At 36.5% G+C, this 16552-nt stretch overlaps 4 protein-coding genes across 4 annotated transcripts; all 4 read right to left on the bottom strand.

The window, feature by feature from the left end:
- Window positions 1–846: 846 nt before the first annotated feature.
- On the bottom strand, window positions 847–1771 carry LOC148200608 (protein FAR1-RELATED SEQUENCE 1-like). The gene is made up of 2 exons (XM_088113267.1): window positions 1085–1771; window positions 847–999 (listed from the first exon to the last, which is right to left on the bottom strand). The coding sequence occupies exons 1-2, from the start codon at window positions 1769–1771 to the stop codon at window positions 847–849; spliced, it is 840 nt and encodes a 279-aa protein (XP_087969393.1).
- A 135-nt stretch (window positions 1772–1906) lies between these two features.
- Window positions 1907–3256, bottom strand: LOC148200607 (protein FAR1-RELATED SEQUENCE 5-like). The gene has a single exon (XM_088113001.1). The coding sequence runs from the start codon at window positions 3254–3256 to the stop codon at window positions 1907–1909; it is 1350 nt and encodes a 449-aa protein (XP_087969127.1).
- A 9306-nt stretch (window positions 3257–12562) lies between these two features.
- Window positions 12563–13528, bottom strand: LOC148200606 (uncharacterized). Its single transcript, XM_088111892.1, has 2 exons — window positions 13485–13528; window positions 12563–13322 (listed from the first exon to the last, which is right to left on the bottom strand). The coding sequence occupies exons 1-2, from the start codon at window positions 13518–13520 to the stop codon at window positions 12675–12677; spliced, it is 684 nt and encodes a 227-aa protein (XP_087968018.1). The 5' UTR covers window positions 13521–13528; the 3' UTR covers window positions 12563–12674.
- A 1226-nt stretch (window positions 13529–14754) lies between these two features.
- LOC148200605 (akuammiline synthase 2-like) lies at window positions 14755–16095 on the bottom strand. Its single transcript, XM_088113000.1, has one exon. It carries the CDS (start codon window positions 16093–16095, stop codon window positions 14779–14781), a length of 1317 nt encoding a protein of 438 aa, XP_087969126.1. The 3' UTR covers window positions 14755–14778.
- Between the last annotated feature and the right edge of the window lie 457 nt (window positions 16096–16552).

Below are 16552 nucleotides of genomic sequence, written 5' to 3'. Positions count from 1 at the left end.
CTTCATTTTCCCCGCTAGTATTCTAGATTGTATGACTGCATCATCTCTACACAGTAGTTGCCTTGCAGTTACAGAATCGTATTGTTCTTTCCACTAATCTACAAGTTTTCCTTCGTAACAAACACCATCAGATGGGAGATTAGTGAGTTGTTGAAAAAGATTACGGTTGACCCTAATTTTTACACCTTTAACCTCGCTTCGAATAACCCTAGTATCCGATATTGACATGTTGCTGTAGAACACTCTGACTAATTGTGGGTGGTAATGTCTTCTTAAACCCACAAATTCAGTAAGCCCAGCTTCGTGTAATATGTCAAAGAATTGAAAATTTTTTCCTTCAAAGTATTCGTACTCTAGATACTTACTTTCCAAAATTTCCCGATTGACAAAATGTTGGGCATATTTCTCCTCTTGCTCATCCGACGAGAAGAGATCATTGGTAGGCGTTGTAGGGGATGACGATGGTGATGGGGTTGGACTCCGACGGCGTCGACGTCCACCAACGGAAGAAGATGTCTTTTGTTTCTTCGTTCCACGATCACCCATTGTATTTCGTTTAGGGTTTTCCACTGAGAGAAGTGAGCTGTTGCAAACGATTTTGAGGAAGGACGTGTCTGGGCGGTTATGTAGAGGATTGCAATTTATAGACGTTGTGCAGTGGGATAGTTTCGTTTAATTAACTGAACACAGTAATCAATTACCACATCCGCGTAATCGATTATTGTGTCAAATTCTGGTGTAGTCATATGCATTCGAAACAAACATTAATGGGATTTCATGGATGGCCATTTTAACTTACAAAAAAAGATAAAAATAACAAAAAAAACAGCAAGGAAGTTCTATATATCAACTGATGTTGTTATCGAAATTGTTATGTACAGCTGACAACAATGACAAAAATCCAAAATGACCAATTTCGGTATCTTGTGATAGTTGGATAGTGTCGGCTTCAAATTGTACACGGTCATCACGTTCAACAATATTACTTCCTCTTTCGCCCTGAAACAACACAAGTAGTAAGTTAAACATAATTGATAGACAAAAAAGTATTTAATGAATATTTTGAACGTAATTAATGACTCACGCATTGTTGGGTGGGTGGTGTTGAAGTCTTTGTGAATGACGTTGACTTTCTTCTTTTGGTTATTTTCTCAACAGTGGACTTCAACCTATTTGTGCGTGGACGTCCTTTTCGCTTAACAGTTGCAGGACTGTGTACAAGGACATCAGATGTTCCAACTGGACTAAGTGGTAGTGACGTGCATGCACCAGTATCGTATCTTAGTTCGCCTGCATCACTGATGATGTTATTTGTCATGGAAGAACTGAACCCAAATTTTTTACCCAAACAATTAAGTTCTTTTTCCAATTCAGTACTAGCTTCCTCAGACTCACAAACAACTTCAGCTATTTCATAAAAACGTTTGCACAACAGTTTGTATCTTTGCATGCGTGGTTCATTTGTGGAATTACTATACGATGCTGTTATTAGTGTGTGTCTTCGTCGAATATTTTTGCTCCAGCGCCTCAATATGTATTGTGAGGGAACACTGTAAACATCTTCTTGACCAAATACCAAGAGGGAATGGCGACATATAATTCCTCTGAACTCAAAGAGTTGGCAAGAGCAAGTGGTTGTCTGTGTGACGGGATCATATTGAACTTTGTAAAATTTATCTGGTACACGATTACCCTCCCACATTCGTTCCTCTTTTACAGTGTAAGTGTTCCAAAAGTCCTCCTTTAAGGTGTCTTTGATGAAACAATTCATCCTTGAACGGAACTCAGTTTGGACCTCCTCAAACTTTGCATGTGTGTATTCCACTTGAAATTGTCTCTCAATTGGTGATTGAGAACCACATGCAATAGTGGTGTTCATGGAGGAGAAGTCCGCTTCTATTTCCTTCTAGGCCTTTACCCTAACTGCATTGTCGTATTGGACCACAAATTGTTGAAGTGTTGTTGTAGAATTGATAAATCCATCAAAAAAGGCATTCATTCCCTCACTTCTCTGAGTCGTAGACATGCCTGTCCAAAAATCTTTTTTCAAGTAACACGAAACCCATTTATGTCTCTCTTCGTACAAATTACATAGCCATTCATTTTGCTCCAATCCATGTTTGGTAAGTAGTTCCTTCCAACCATTTTCAAATTCTGTTGGACAAACACAATCATATATAAGCGCATGTAGTTCGGTTTTGATAACGGGATTATTTCTATACCCGTGCAATTTTTCAGGCAACTTCTTCAAAATGTGCCATAAACACCACCTGTGCCTCGTATCAGAAAACACTTGTTCAATAGCGTTGGCCATTGCTCTGCATTGGTCAGTAATAATACCTTGAGGACTCTTGTTACGCATGCATCTTAGCCAACATTGGAACAACCATACAAATGAGACAATGTCTTCCGAAGACAACAATCCACAACCAAGTAAAATGGAGTGTCCATGATGGTTAACTCCAACAAAAGGCGCAAATGGCATGTCGTACTTATTTGTTAAGTAAGTGGTGTCAAAGGAAACAACATCACCAAATTCTTCACATGCAGCACGACTTCTTGCATCAGCCCAAAACACACTACAGATTTTATTCCCTTCATCGAGTGCAATGTCATAGAAGAACTCGTTATTTCTATCTTTCATTGACGAAAAGTGTCGTAGGAGTGCCTGACCATCACCATCCTTACATAAAGATCTTCTGTGTTGGCCAATGTAGTTTCTTGCGTCCCGCTCGACGAAGTCCATGTTTTCATAGCCTCCCGCATCGTTGACAATGCTAAGGAAACTCTTATTTAACCTAACTCCAGCATCGTTGTTGACCTCCAACGTGTGTTTTGCATGCATGCTTAACTTTCTATTGGCTGCAAATAGTTTGGAGTTATTTGGGCAAAGATCATGGTTGTGGTCCAGAACAACGGTCCTTATAAACCACTTGTCCTCCTTCTTTGCGATGGTTATCCCAGCAGGACATTGGTTAATTTGACTTGGAAGTGTTTTTACCACTGGTTTGACGGAAGACACATATTTTCCCTCCCTTGAACAAACTATTCTGAGGTAGTAGACGTTGTTGTCTTTATCTTTTTTAGAAGTTCTAGTCCGCACGGCAAACCCACGTCTAATGGCGTAGTTTGTGTAAAAAGTTTTTGCTTCAACCATTGAGTCAAAACACATATGCACTGTTGGGTCCATCTCCATTAAACTTTCATTAGGCTCATCAACATTGTCATTATAGTCATTCCCTTGATCCCCATCCATTGTGTGCGTTGACATTAAACCCACCTTTAGAGATAAAGCAAATTATATTGACTCATCACCCTTACCACTATGACTACTGCCAACTACAAAAATAATGAAAATAAAAGCTTTTCGAACAAGTAATTAAAACGTACCCTAGTGGGAAATCGTGTGCCCTTTAATGAAGGTCAGTGGTCCTAACCAACCTCATCTTCTACATTTACGTCCACCATAAATGAACCTTATGTGCTTCTCACCAAACCTCCGAACTTCGTTGTGGCCCTTCTCTTTAATGAACACTCAGGTAAGTTGTCTGCAAGTGCTTGGTTAATGGAAGTAAATGTTAACGTTGGATGTTAACGTTGGTTGTTCACGCAGCTGTGTAGTCCCGCCAAAGGTCATATTTTTGCCTTGTCAAGCACGTATTTGCTTATCTGTGAAAGCATGCATTGATGGTTGTCAGCATAAAGTTTCTCTCTCCTAACCCCCAATCAATGCTTTTCACTTTGAAAGGCTACCCATCAAATCAGACTATCTCCCCACAATTAATGTAACTTGATTTTAACAAGTTAACTTAATGGAAATAGATGTAATATTAATATTTTTTTTGTTACATTCATTTCATGTAATTTGATTGTCCACGTACTTCTATTTAAATTTCGGGGAGAAACCAATTGTGTACGCTTCAATCAGGTGACAGTATCTGTAACCCGTTTACCATTGTTTAGTTGTGAGTGACTTCTTTAATCATCCTACTGATGTATCGTCGTTAACCTAGAATGTTAATGTGGACAGGAAATTTCTGCATAATCATGGATGCATGGGAAGACCTTGTTTATGATGATGATGTCCTTGAATCGTTTTTGAAAAAATGCGATGCTTCCGCAACGCTTATTCCTGGTCCTGCAGGTAACATCCAAGCAATTTTCATGAATAGAACGGGAACAGAACAACCGAAATCGACACAAGAATTTGCTCGTGATGTTGCTGACGCAACCTATGAACGAGATTTCAACTCCAATGCTTGGAAATGGGCACAGATGTTTATTGAACACCACGGTACAGTGAATCTCATACACGCTTCCAACAACATTATTACGTTTACTACTTGTAATTTGTTTTCATTTATTTTTATCATAGGTCTCGTAAAGGATGGAAAATTCGACAACGTTAACTCCCTCCAAGAGGCAAAATCAGCTGAGGTCCTTCCATTGGTTGTTTGCATATTGAAAGAGTGCAAGCCAAATGGGTTGGGAGATATGCAGTTGACTCTTAAGGTAATATTTCTTTTATTGAACAACATAACATTACATTACTAACTTATTATACCAACTTCTGAAGGACCCAACTGCCACGATGAAGGCTTCCTTGCACAAGAAAGTTCTTGAAGATCCTGAAATTGCAGACAATATCGGAGTTGGTTCCGTTATGATACTCAATCTTGTAAGCCATCAAATTTGTACTTAACTACCACAATTATTTTTTTGGTATTTAAGTGTTCTTCTTCTTACAAATTTCGTTTGTACATTTAAGTCCACCCCTTCACTGCATTTAGGCAAAACCACTACCTCAATATTACGCATCGCTCTATAGTCAAGGTATTTCCAGCTGAAGCTTCTCCTCCTACAATTGACCTTGTTAAGGAGACACCAAAACCTGTCATTCGACTTCCTATGTGGGCAGAGAAGGAACTCAATGTGGATGACATCCTCCGCAAATTTGTACGTCCATCTGACCAACCATCAACGTTCAATCAAGCAGACAACCAATAGTGGGTTTAGGATAATTGTAATTTTATATGAACACCATTATAAGTATTTCATGGATAACTGTAATATTTCAAACGTACAATGTATTATTGTTGTGTATGTTGTGTACCTGAATCTCTATTAATGGTGTGTTATAATCAATTTATTTATGTCATACAAAAGTTTTGAAGTTAATTGTTACCTTTTGTTTTCCAATGGTGACTGATGGACAAATTTATGAACACCAAAATATGATGTCACAAACTTGTTTTTCAATCGGCAAGTATGACCGAATCGTTCAAGTAATAAACTTGGTAAGACCAAGTATCGTTCTTCCCAAAGGACTCACGGCCTAGTTTAGTTGTGTGATTTATTGATTAGCTAAGACTTAAAGACGAAATATTTGGATTTTATATGCAGAAGACGAAAATTAAATATGTATGCATGAAGTTTTGATCAATGGCAAAAGCAAAAGATAAACACTTTCAATGAAATATGAATATGTTGTTGGGGGTCAATTTCATCTTATCCACTCTCATATATTTTAGGAATTCAACATTCAAATCATCATTGTTAATGCCACTCTCTAAAGTACCTTTCAAGAAGGCTTCTCTCTAATCACGAGTTCATACAATTCCTAGCACTCCTAATGATTAGTTCATAAGTGCAGGAGCTTAACGACAACCAATATAATATTGGGAGAAATTCCCCGGATCTAGACTTCCCCGTACACGCCCGTATCGACAAAACCAATAATCATGCATCGAATGAGTTAAACAATGCAAGCATTACGCAAAGAGGAAAAACCCTAACTAATGATGAAAGAAGGCATAGATCTTAAATAAAAGATGTAAAAACAAATTCCATATATGAGAGCTTCAAAAGATTACATTGATTCCCCAACAAACATACAGAGTTTAGTTCACCATATTCATGGTGAACCTAGATGAATAACAATGAAAGAATGAAAGATAAAACCCTAAAAAGGTGAAGAGGAAGCCTCAGCATCCAAGATCCTCCTTCAAAGGGGTGGAAGAGAGAGTGTTTGCTTCGTTCCAGCCAAAGATACAAACCCTAGGACGTGCAAGTCCTTAAATAGGGCATAAAAATAACATAAAACAAGTCCAAGCCCATAAAAACAAAAGAAAACCGGTCCAAGCCCACTTAGAATGGCGCTCAGCGGTATTTTACCGCTGAGCGGTAATACTGCATGATCCATTTTGCCCCCAGCTGCTGTTTTTGCCCCTCAGCGGTGATTTTGGCACCTCAAAAGTGCCGCTCAGCGGTATTTTACCGCTCAGCGCCACTCGATCACACGTTTTCTGCGTTCTGGTTGGTTTTTCAGCATTCTGGTTGACTGGTTGACTTTTCTGGTTGATTGGTTGACTTTTCTGGTTAACTGGTTGACTTTTCTGGTTTCTGGTTGACTTTTCAGCACTCCAATCATTCGGTATTTCAATTCTTCTTTCAAATCATTCAATTAGCCTACAAAATCAAGGGAATCTTGCATAAAACCATTAAATTCACTTTCGACTCTCTTATTCTCAAAACTAAAGCAAAAATATGAGTTCAAGCTAGTTTCTAAGTCTTAAAGGTTGCTTTTGGTATCAAATTTAAGCATAAAAATAACGGTTTTTCAACCGTTATCACAACCCCAAACTTAAAACTTTGCTTGTCCTCAAGCAAACAAGATGTAACTCAATCTTCCATCAATCCATATAACGGTTCACCACATTCAAAAATCCTTCTTTCAAGACAAGTAAATACTCAATTTAGCTCATCATCAAGACTTCAATCAAGATGTGCACATGCTTTTAGTGATCACTCAAACACATACTATCCAACAAATGCTATTTTCATGAATGATCAATTAACTAAGCAAAGATGTTCTTATGTGTTCATGGAATCTATCCTCACTAGATAAAGTGTTTCACTCAAACACACAAGTGTATAGGAGATATTCACTCATTCACTCTACTATTACAATATCACATGAATCAACTTTGCCTTTCATTTAACCACAATCACAAACACTTACCAGCAAGCATCATCACAAGGACTTTTCTATGGCTTATAACGTGGCTGGGCTAACAAGAGAATTGGTTTTTCTAGATCACAAAACCCTTGAGTTAAGAGAAACATATAAACACAATCATTCTTATTTATTCCCAACTTTCTTTTGCATTGAGCTTTGCTTTTTCTTTTCTTTTCTTTCTCTTTTTCTTTTTCTTTTCACATACTTAATTATTAGCTCTTAGCTCAATGCTTTCAATTTCCCTTTCTATTTTCCAACAACCCCAAACTTGAACATTTGCCAATACCACAAAATTTTTTCTACTTAACTCAAGGTAAAGCTTTTCAACAAGGGTTTTCAAATCATGTTCAAGGCTAGAGGTTCAAAGGATATAACACATAGTGTTCTCTTTTAGTGGGCTCAATTTATGAATTTGGCTAATAGAAGGGTTATCAACAAATGGCCTTGATCATATGATGCAAACAAGCAAGTAATTCAATCATAGAAAACCTGGGCAAAGTCATTCATGCTTTCACAGTAATAGTATTCAACAATAACAACTCTGGAGCTCAAAACCTCACATATAAGCTCATTCACATTCCACATATAACATCCTGCTTAGAATCATAATCACAATCATAACATCTTGCATTTGTTCACAATGCTTGTGAACCACCTGTATAAGCATATAATGTGCACATTCTCAACATCAATCAATATCAAAGCATCATCAGGCATTACTTATCAAACAACAATCATAAGCAAACCATCATAACAAACAAAATTTCCAATTGAGTACATCAAATCCTATTCTAAAAACATAAGTGATTGATAAAACAAATCCTACTCTAGTGCTTTGAAAAACTCAGCCCCATCAATGATGCTCTCTCCCAACCCCAAACTTAGATGGAAAACTAGTGAGAAAGTGAGTGGAAGGGGGATTTTCTAAAGAGGAATGAAAGGAAAAATGTAGTGAACCTTTGGAAAAATGTTTAGGAGTGTGTGTGCAGAGAAGAATCTAAAAATAGAGGCCAAAGCGTGACTTAGGGTATAAAAATACCCTAATGGGCTCGGGTTCCGCTAAGGGGCAACCTAAGCCCCTTTCACGATACCACCGCTCAGCGGCAATTTGCCGCTCAGCGGCACTTTCGTGTTGTGCTTTTCTTCTTCCTAGCTTACCCTAGGTGCCTTCTACTCATGCCCCTCACTTGCTCCCTGCAATTAATTTCTCATATCACTCAAACATTCAATCCCTATCATGCAACTAAAGCAGAATCAAAACAAACAATACAGATAAAATCAATCAATTGGGTTGCCTCCCAGGTAGCGCTTGTTTAACGTCACGAGCCTGACCCAAAATCCTCCAGCACCCTTCAGTAGATGCAAATCTTTCTTACCAACACCCATCAGTAGGTGTATACAAACATAGTATCCTTCAGTAGATACTCTTCCGCCTAACATCCATCAGTAGATGTAAACCCTGTAACAAACTTATAACAAAAACAAAAATACCCAAAAGTTCAAAATTACATCACCAAACCAAAAATTAAAAGTTCTTAAATCACTGGGTTGCCTCCCAGCAAGCGCTCTTTTAACGTCACTAGCTTGACCCAAGCTCAAGTTCCTTCTTCTTTTTCTTCTTTCTACTGAACTTCTTCAGAAATTTGATCAAACCAGGAACCTGTTGCAATGTCTCAATCATAGGAACTTTAATCTCCAATTTCTTGAAGATTTCCATAAAGCACTTGAATTTCTTTTCCTTCCTATGATTCTTCTTTAGATGAGGATGGGATTTTTCATATGATTCCTTCTTCTTTCCTCTCATCTTCTTTTTCTTACGCTTTCTCTCCCCAAATTTTCTCTTTTTCTTTTCTTTTATTTTTTTCTTCCCTTCTCTTTTTCTCCTCAACTTCTTTATTTTCACACAAATTTTCTTTCTCTCTTCTCTCTCAACCACCTCTTTTTCTTTTTCTTCATCTTTATCTTTCTCACTCAACTCTTCTTTCTCTTTTCTCTCTACCCTTTCCTCATCTCCCTCTAATTTTTCCTCATCAAGAATCTTGTCACTTTCAATGATAATGACTTGCCCTTCCTCCTTAAGGTTAACTTCAGTATTAACATCATCATTCAATCTCTGATTGATGTAACGAAGTTGCACCTCCATTCTTTTACATGATTCTTCAATGCTTTTCTGAGTAGAGTCGGAATTTTTCAAAAATCGTTGAAGGGTGTCCTCCAACCTATCCAAACTTCCTGATAGAAAGGGTTGTTGCTGCCATTGTTGTTGTGGTTGGTTCTCAAACTGTCCTGCAGCTTGCCAAAATTGGCTTTGATCCATGCTTGAGTGAGGTTCCCACCAGTGGTTGAGATTACTTTGGTAGAATTGAGTGCCCATATAGTTAAATTCTTGACCAAATTGCATTCTGCAGACATTAGGCACAAAACTCTAGAAAATATTTGTTAGCACTAAAAGATATAAAAGAAGATATAAGATCAGAGATAAGAAGATAAATAAAAACAGAAAAATAAAAATAAAAACAGAAAAATAAAAATAAAAACAGAAAAATACACACAGAAAACAGAAAACATAAAAACAGAAAATAAAATAAAATAAAATAAAATAAAATAAAATAAAATAAAATAAAATAAAATAAAATAAAATAAAATAAAATAAAAACAGAAAAATAAAAACAGAAATTCAAAATTAAAGTCAAAGATAATCAATAATCACACAAAGTAACCAGTTAAACCACGAGTCCCCGGCAACGGCGCCAAAAACTTGATGGACAAATTTATGAACACCAAAATATGATGTCACAAACTTGTTTTTCAATCGGCAAGTATGACCGAATCGTTTAAGTAATAAACTTGGTAAGACCAAGTATCGTTCTTCCCAAAGGACTCACGGCCTAGTTTAGTTGTGTGATTTATTGATTAGCTAAGACTTAAAGACGAAATATTTGGATTTTATATGCAGAAGACGAAAATTAAATATGTATGCATGAAGTTTTGATCAATGGCAAAAGCAAAAGATAAACACTTTCAATGAAATATGAATATGTTGTTGGGGGTCAATTTCATCTTATCCACTCTCATATATTTTAGGAATTCAACATTCAAATCATCATTGTTAATGCCACTCTCTAAAGTACCTTTCAAGAAGGCTTCTCTCTAATCACGAGTTCATACAATTCCTAGCATTCCTAATGATTAGTTCATAAGTGCAGGAGCTTAACGACAACCAATATAATATTGGGAGAAATTCCCCGGATTTAGATTTCCCCGTACGCGCCCGTATCGACAAAACCAATAATCATGCATCGAATGAGTTAAACAATGCAAGCATTACGCAAAGAGGAAAAACCCTAACTAATGATGAAAGAAGGCATAGATCTTAAATAAAAGATGTAAAAACAAATTCCATATATGAGAGCTTCAAAAGATTACATTGATTCCCCAACAAACATACAGAGTTTAGTTCACCATATTCATGGTGAACCTAGATGAATAACAATGAAAGAATGAAAGATAAAACCCTAAAAAGGTGAAGAGGAAGCCTCAGCATCCAAGATCCTCCTTCAAAGGGGTGGAAGAGAGAGTGTTTGCTTCGTTCCAGCCAAAGATACAAACCCTAGGACGTGCAAGTCCTTAAATAGGGCATAAAAATAACATAAAACAAGTCCAAGCCCATAAAAACAAAAGAAAACCGGTCCAAGCCCACTTAGAATGGCGCTCAGCGGTATTTTACCGCTGAGCGGTAATACTGCATGATCCATTTTGCCCCCAACTGCTGTTTTTGCCCCTCAGCGGTGATTTTGGCACCTGAAAAGTGCCACTCAGCGGTATTTTACCGCTCAGCGCCACTCGATCACACGTTTTCTGCGTTCTGGTTGGTTTTTCAGCATTCTGGTTGACTGGTTGACTTTTCTGGTTGACTGGTTGACTTTTCTGGTTGACTGGTTGACTTTTCTGGTTTCTGGTTGACTTTTCAGCACTCCAATCATTCGGTATTTCAATTCTTCTTTCAAATCATTCAATTAGCCTACAAAATCAAGGGAATCTTGCATAAAACCATTAAATTCACTTTCAACTCTCTTATTCTCAAAACTAAAGCAAAAATATGAGTTCAAGCTAGTTTCTAAGTCTTAAAGGTTGCTTTTGGTATCAAATTTAAGCATAAAAATAACGGTTTTTCAACCGTTATCAGTGACCCCTGTTCACCGGACTGAGTACCTGTGTTGGACCTTATGTACAAATTCCCATTTTCTCTCGGGTAATTGTTTACCAGGATGCTGTAAACGATTACCAGACCCTTTTTTGAACACCCTCACTCATCCCTTGCACAGCTTGCTCCTCCAACTGATGAGGGGTCACCCCACACTCCTTGGCGTCACATCACCAACCACCCTCTCCCACCACTGAAACACCTGTACCAGCCTCAGACAGGTGCAGAATTGCATAAAAGTGACCTTTTTTTACAATGGTGACCCATGTTCACCTGACTGACTACCTGCGTTGGACTTTATGTACAAAATCCAATTTTCTCTCGGGTAATCGTTTACCAGGATGCTGTAAACGATTACCAGAGCTTTTTTTGAACACCCTCATTCATCCCTTGCATAACTTGCTCCTCCAACTGATGAGGGGTCACCCCCCACTCAAATTGTCCTTCAAATGAACTGGTTTTGACATTCGTCACCCATGTTACCCAGAAAGACCACTCAAACACGAACATCTTACAAACAAGCCTGCAACTTAGGAGACACAAAACATGACCACATTCTGAAATCCACAAACCCACAACTCATAATAACAATGGTATTGAATAAATAAAATATGATACCAATTCAAAATCAAAACTCAAATTTTATTTCATTGAACTAAATCGGATACATTAAACATTGTTTTCTTAATCTATTTACAATGATTACAATTATCATTACTTTCCAAATAACATTTTCCATCAACTAAATACACAGATCACTCATTTTTTATTCTAAGCACTACGGTTCCGGTGTATGGAGTCCTAAGTGCTCTTCCCTTGTAACGCCTTCGTGATCCAACCCTAACATACGTCTTCAAAGGTTGTTCATTTCCGTCAATGTTAGTAGGGGATACAAAACCAGTGTTCACGGATGGTTCTGTATGAGGCACACTTTGTCGAACGTCATCTTTATTTTGCCTTCTTGCCTTCTCTTCAGCCAATTGTGCCTCCAAACTTCCAACCCTCCTTTTAAGTTCTTCAATTAGAAATTCTTGTTCCTCTAAGGCACGCATAAAAGTTTCTCTGCGAATTCTTTTTTGTTTCTTCTTTCCTCTTGGGTTTAGCATCCTTTCTTTTAGGTGTTGGTCTGTATTCCTCCTTATCCTTGGTTGAAGGACCACCATAAACATCGTCAACAACCTGAAATTTAACAACACATTACAGATTACACAACTTTTGTCAATATATGAAAACATAACAAAACTTCCGATAACAAACAACTTACCAAACCTGTCTCCATACACCGTTTTACAAACTTGTCTCCAACACTTATATTCATCCAATGCAATATTTTTGGAAATTTATCAATAGGACCTTTTGGTGGAACAAAGAGCTCAAAAAACCATACCTAAGACAAATAAATCATCTTAACTTGTAAGAAACTTAATTCAAAAAACAATTTAAGTAATTACATCAAATACTATTAATTACCTGCAGCATGTAAACACAACCATCGACGTAAACGTTTGAAATACCTTTTCCTTTCTTCAAGCCTTCTGAAGCTTTGCACAAACTACGTAACAGAAAACGATAAACTACACTACCCCAACAATAACTACCCAAACCACTTAAGTTGTCAACAAGATTAAACATTACGGGAAACACTTTCCCGCTACGTTTTGGAAATAAAATCTCACTTATCCCTACCAGGAGGTAAAGGCTACAAAAATGAGAACAAGGGATCTTTTTCTTGTGTTTTCGCATTAGAATTTTGTATATCGAATTCAATTCCTTTGTTCCTTTGCCTATGTATTTCACACATTCAGTATTGCCCAACTCTTCCTTTAAGTTAATATTTGCACCATCTGTACTCAATCCCAACCCTAAATAAATATCATTTTCATTTATATTCAAAACTTTATTCCCAACTAAAAAACCACTACTATAGTCGTCCAACTTACCCAATAACTCACTCAATATATTTCTACCTACTTTAACATTGACATTGACATCTAAAAACCACGCAAATGGAGTCCTCGCAATCAATGACCGATGCTCGTCTGTCAAGCGTTCGTTCAAAGTACATATATACTTTGTCGAAAAAGAGTGACGAACACTCAACTGCATAAACCAAAATAAAATCATCAAAACAACGAAACCCAATAACCCAAGAACCACAACACAAGGATACCAACCCCAAACCTTAACCCAAACCAAATAAGCATGCTACGAGATGCCCAAACCGAATAACCAAGCTACGACATGGAATGGAAAACCACTTACCTTCGTCGTCGGACAATGGTCACCGGAACTTCCCATTCCGCACGATAACATGAGACGAAACTGGACGGAGATAACACCACGCACACAGAACAAAGTGAAGCGGCACGAAACGCGACCTTCGACCTTTCAAGAGAACGGTCCTTCGTTTCCAATGGAACAGAGAAAGGGTTATTTTCGGATTTTCACTAAAAATAAGGGTTACGGACTTCCGTTTCGTAGGTTTTAAAAAAATATTATTTTTAAAACAAACCAATCAAACAACGACACGTGGCGTTGTCAAAACAGTGTTAAAAATACGTTGTTGGAATATCGCGGTCCTTCTTATAAATATCTACAAAATAAAAGCCACATGAAGAAAGCATCTAAGAGAAGAGATCTCATCATCAGCGTATTTCAAGAAATTGGAAGAAAATATGAGATATATATATTTGAAATGGTAAAAACACAATTTTGTCATACATAAAATCTGTGTACCCAATAAAACTTGTAGAATAAAATGTTTGCACACATTCACAAAGATACATGGAGAAAGTTTCATTTTCATTATACACAATAATCTGTTAGATCCACTAAAAATGTACCATCAATGAAAGCACAGAATTGAATTCTAGGTTACATACGATTTCGTGATACAAGTAACCTGCTATATTCTCGCTGGTAAAATTCGTGTAAGGCATTTATTTCATGCACCTCCACAATTTATTTATGCAACTCCAAAATGTCAAGAGGATGACTTTATATCCTCCGAAAAAGTGACTTCGTTCGAAAAATTTGCCGAAACAAACTATCCAAACTTTTTGGAAGAAATTTTTGAGAATTTTGGGAATAAATTTTTGAAATAAAAATTTCAAGTAGACATGAAATGCATTCAAATTAATACGATTTCCAGAATAAACTTTCAAGAACACAATATACTTTTTGGAATGAGATTTTTTAGGAAATCTCACATGAAATGCGTATTGGAAAAAAGTTTTCATGATTTATTTATTTTTTTCATTTCCTCAGCGTTTTCTCTCTCTTTTTCTTCCTTTACAGTAGCAGCAACGATGGAAGCATAGACAAGGCAACAACAATAAAGAATAATTTAATCTTTCTCTATTATATGGAAATGTAATTAGTAATTATGGATGTCCAAAAAGCAATAGCCCTCATCTAATTTGTGAGTTGTGGAAATACTCAGTAATATATCAACACTAAAAATTTACCAAAAAGTAATTTACTTTATTTCGTCATTGATGTTAAGAAAAACAAAAGAAACGAAACTCTCATTACATTTTATTTTTATTGGCTACATTCAGATTGAAACACTTGGATTAAGGAATGCAAATCGAAGGAAATCCACGTCCTGTTCCAAGATAGTTATATGTTTCTCTGTCATCGTGATCCATGCCTCTATTCCCTCTCTTGTTTCCATCAATATTACTGAGTTTGATGTAGTAACTTTAGTACCTCCTCCGTAAGCTAGCCAAAAAGGATTTCCACAACCAAAATCCACTTCATTGAATCCAATATTAACCCAACTTGTGAACACCAAGGAGATTGTTTCATTTGTTGGTATACCTTCAAGCATTAGCTCTGCATACTCACCATTCCACAAAAAACTAGGATCGTTCTGCACGTTTAGAAACACATCCTTTGTGAGCTTTCCAAGTCCTTTTTTCAGAATTTCAACCAAATCTATGATCTTAGTGTTCTTGTTCACACCCTCAACAAATACCAATGCAGGCCAAACCAAATTTCCAACGGCACCTTCTATAAAAGGTTCCCCCATCCTTTTTCTTATGTCCCCTATATGCAATGCAACCGCTGCCCTTGTTTTTTCACAACATTCTTCTTTGATTGCTACAATCATATGTTTGCTTATGAATGAAGATACTACTTGATACCGTGTTGGTTTTGTTTCATCGCTTGTTGACATGGATTTTAACTCATTCATGGCTTTGTGATCAAACAAGAATCTTCTTGTGGTGCAGTTTTCTTCTATTACATTAAATATGCAAGGACGTACACTAGTGGGGATTGCTGGAGGGAAGGCAGAAGCAGCAGAAGAGAAATTTGGCCTTGAGATTTCTCCCTTTGACCCTTTGCAAATGGAAAACCAGGTTTTCAAGAAGGCACTGCAAGAAAATGCATCCAAGAGAATGTGAAGGTTACACAAGCCAATGGCTATTCCTCCACATTGGAATTTGTTTACTTGAACAAGAAACTGTGGCAACACTTCTTGGTGAGGATGACACTTGATAGGCTCACATGGAAGTAACTGGTTTAACTGTTCTAGATTGGGTGGTTTTAAGAGAACTTCCATGGTGGTGTTCACCGAAGCTTCCATGAAAATTACACCTTCATCGTTGCAATCAATGGAAAAGTAATCACATCTTCTACCTGCAAGAGGGTAGAAAATGGTTAGTGCCTCAGATAGAGATTTCTTCAACTGATCAGTTGAGATATTTGAGAATCCTTGAAGGTTGGTGGTTTTGTTGTAAAAAAGGATCAATGGGAAATAGGTGTTACGTTGCAACACATCAAACAAGCATAGTTTTAGAGTTTTGCATTCTGCAGAAGTTGGCAATAATGGTTTAATGGTTTCTCTTGATGTGATGTTAATTTCCATTCTCATAAGATATGAATAAGAGATCTCATAAGAAATTTTTATTCATTAGTATTTCTTTATATATACTTGAGGAATGTTCTAAACAATTTAGAAAATAATATTTTTAAATGTTAAATATTTTTTTCTTGAAGTTAATCGTGAAAATGAAATTAATAAGTATAAAAACACTAATATATTTTAGTTCACAAACTTGTAAAATAAATTAATAAAGTTTTTTTAATATAATCACATTGAATTTTGTTTTTGTGAAGACTTCTCAACTCACATTAAAGCAAAAACATGTTGATCAAGTTAGTTTAATTTTTATTATTATTATCATTATTATTATCATTATTAATGTCATTATTATCATCATTATTAATGTCATTATTATAATCACTATTATCATCATTATTAATGTCATTATTATTATCATTATTAATTTCATTATTAGTTTAATGTTATTAGTCTTATCATT

Source organism: Vigna umbellata, chromosome 4 (genome assembly GCF_029865625.1).
Source record: "Vigna umbellata cultivar VRB3 chromosome 4, Vumbellata_1.0, whole genome shotgun sequence".
In the NCBI taxonomy this organism is placed as follows: Eukaryota; Viridiplantae; Streptophyta; class Magnoliopsida; order Fabales; family Fabaceae; genus Vigna; species Vigna umbellata.
Note: the sequence above shows the minus strand (reverse complement) of the source record. Positions and strands in the feature narration are given on the sequence as shown.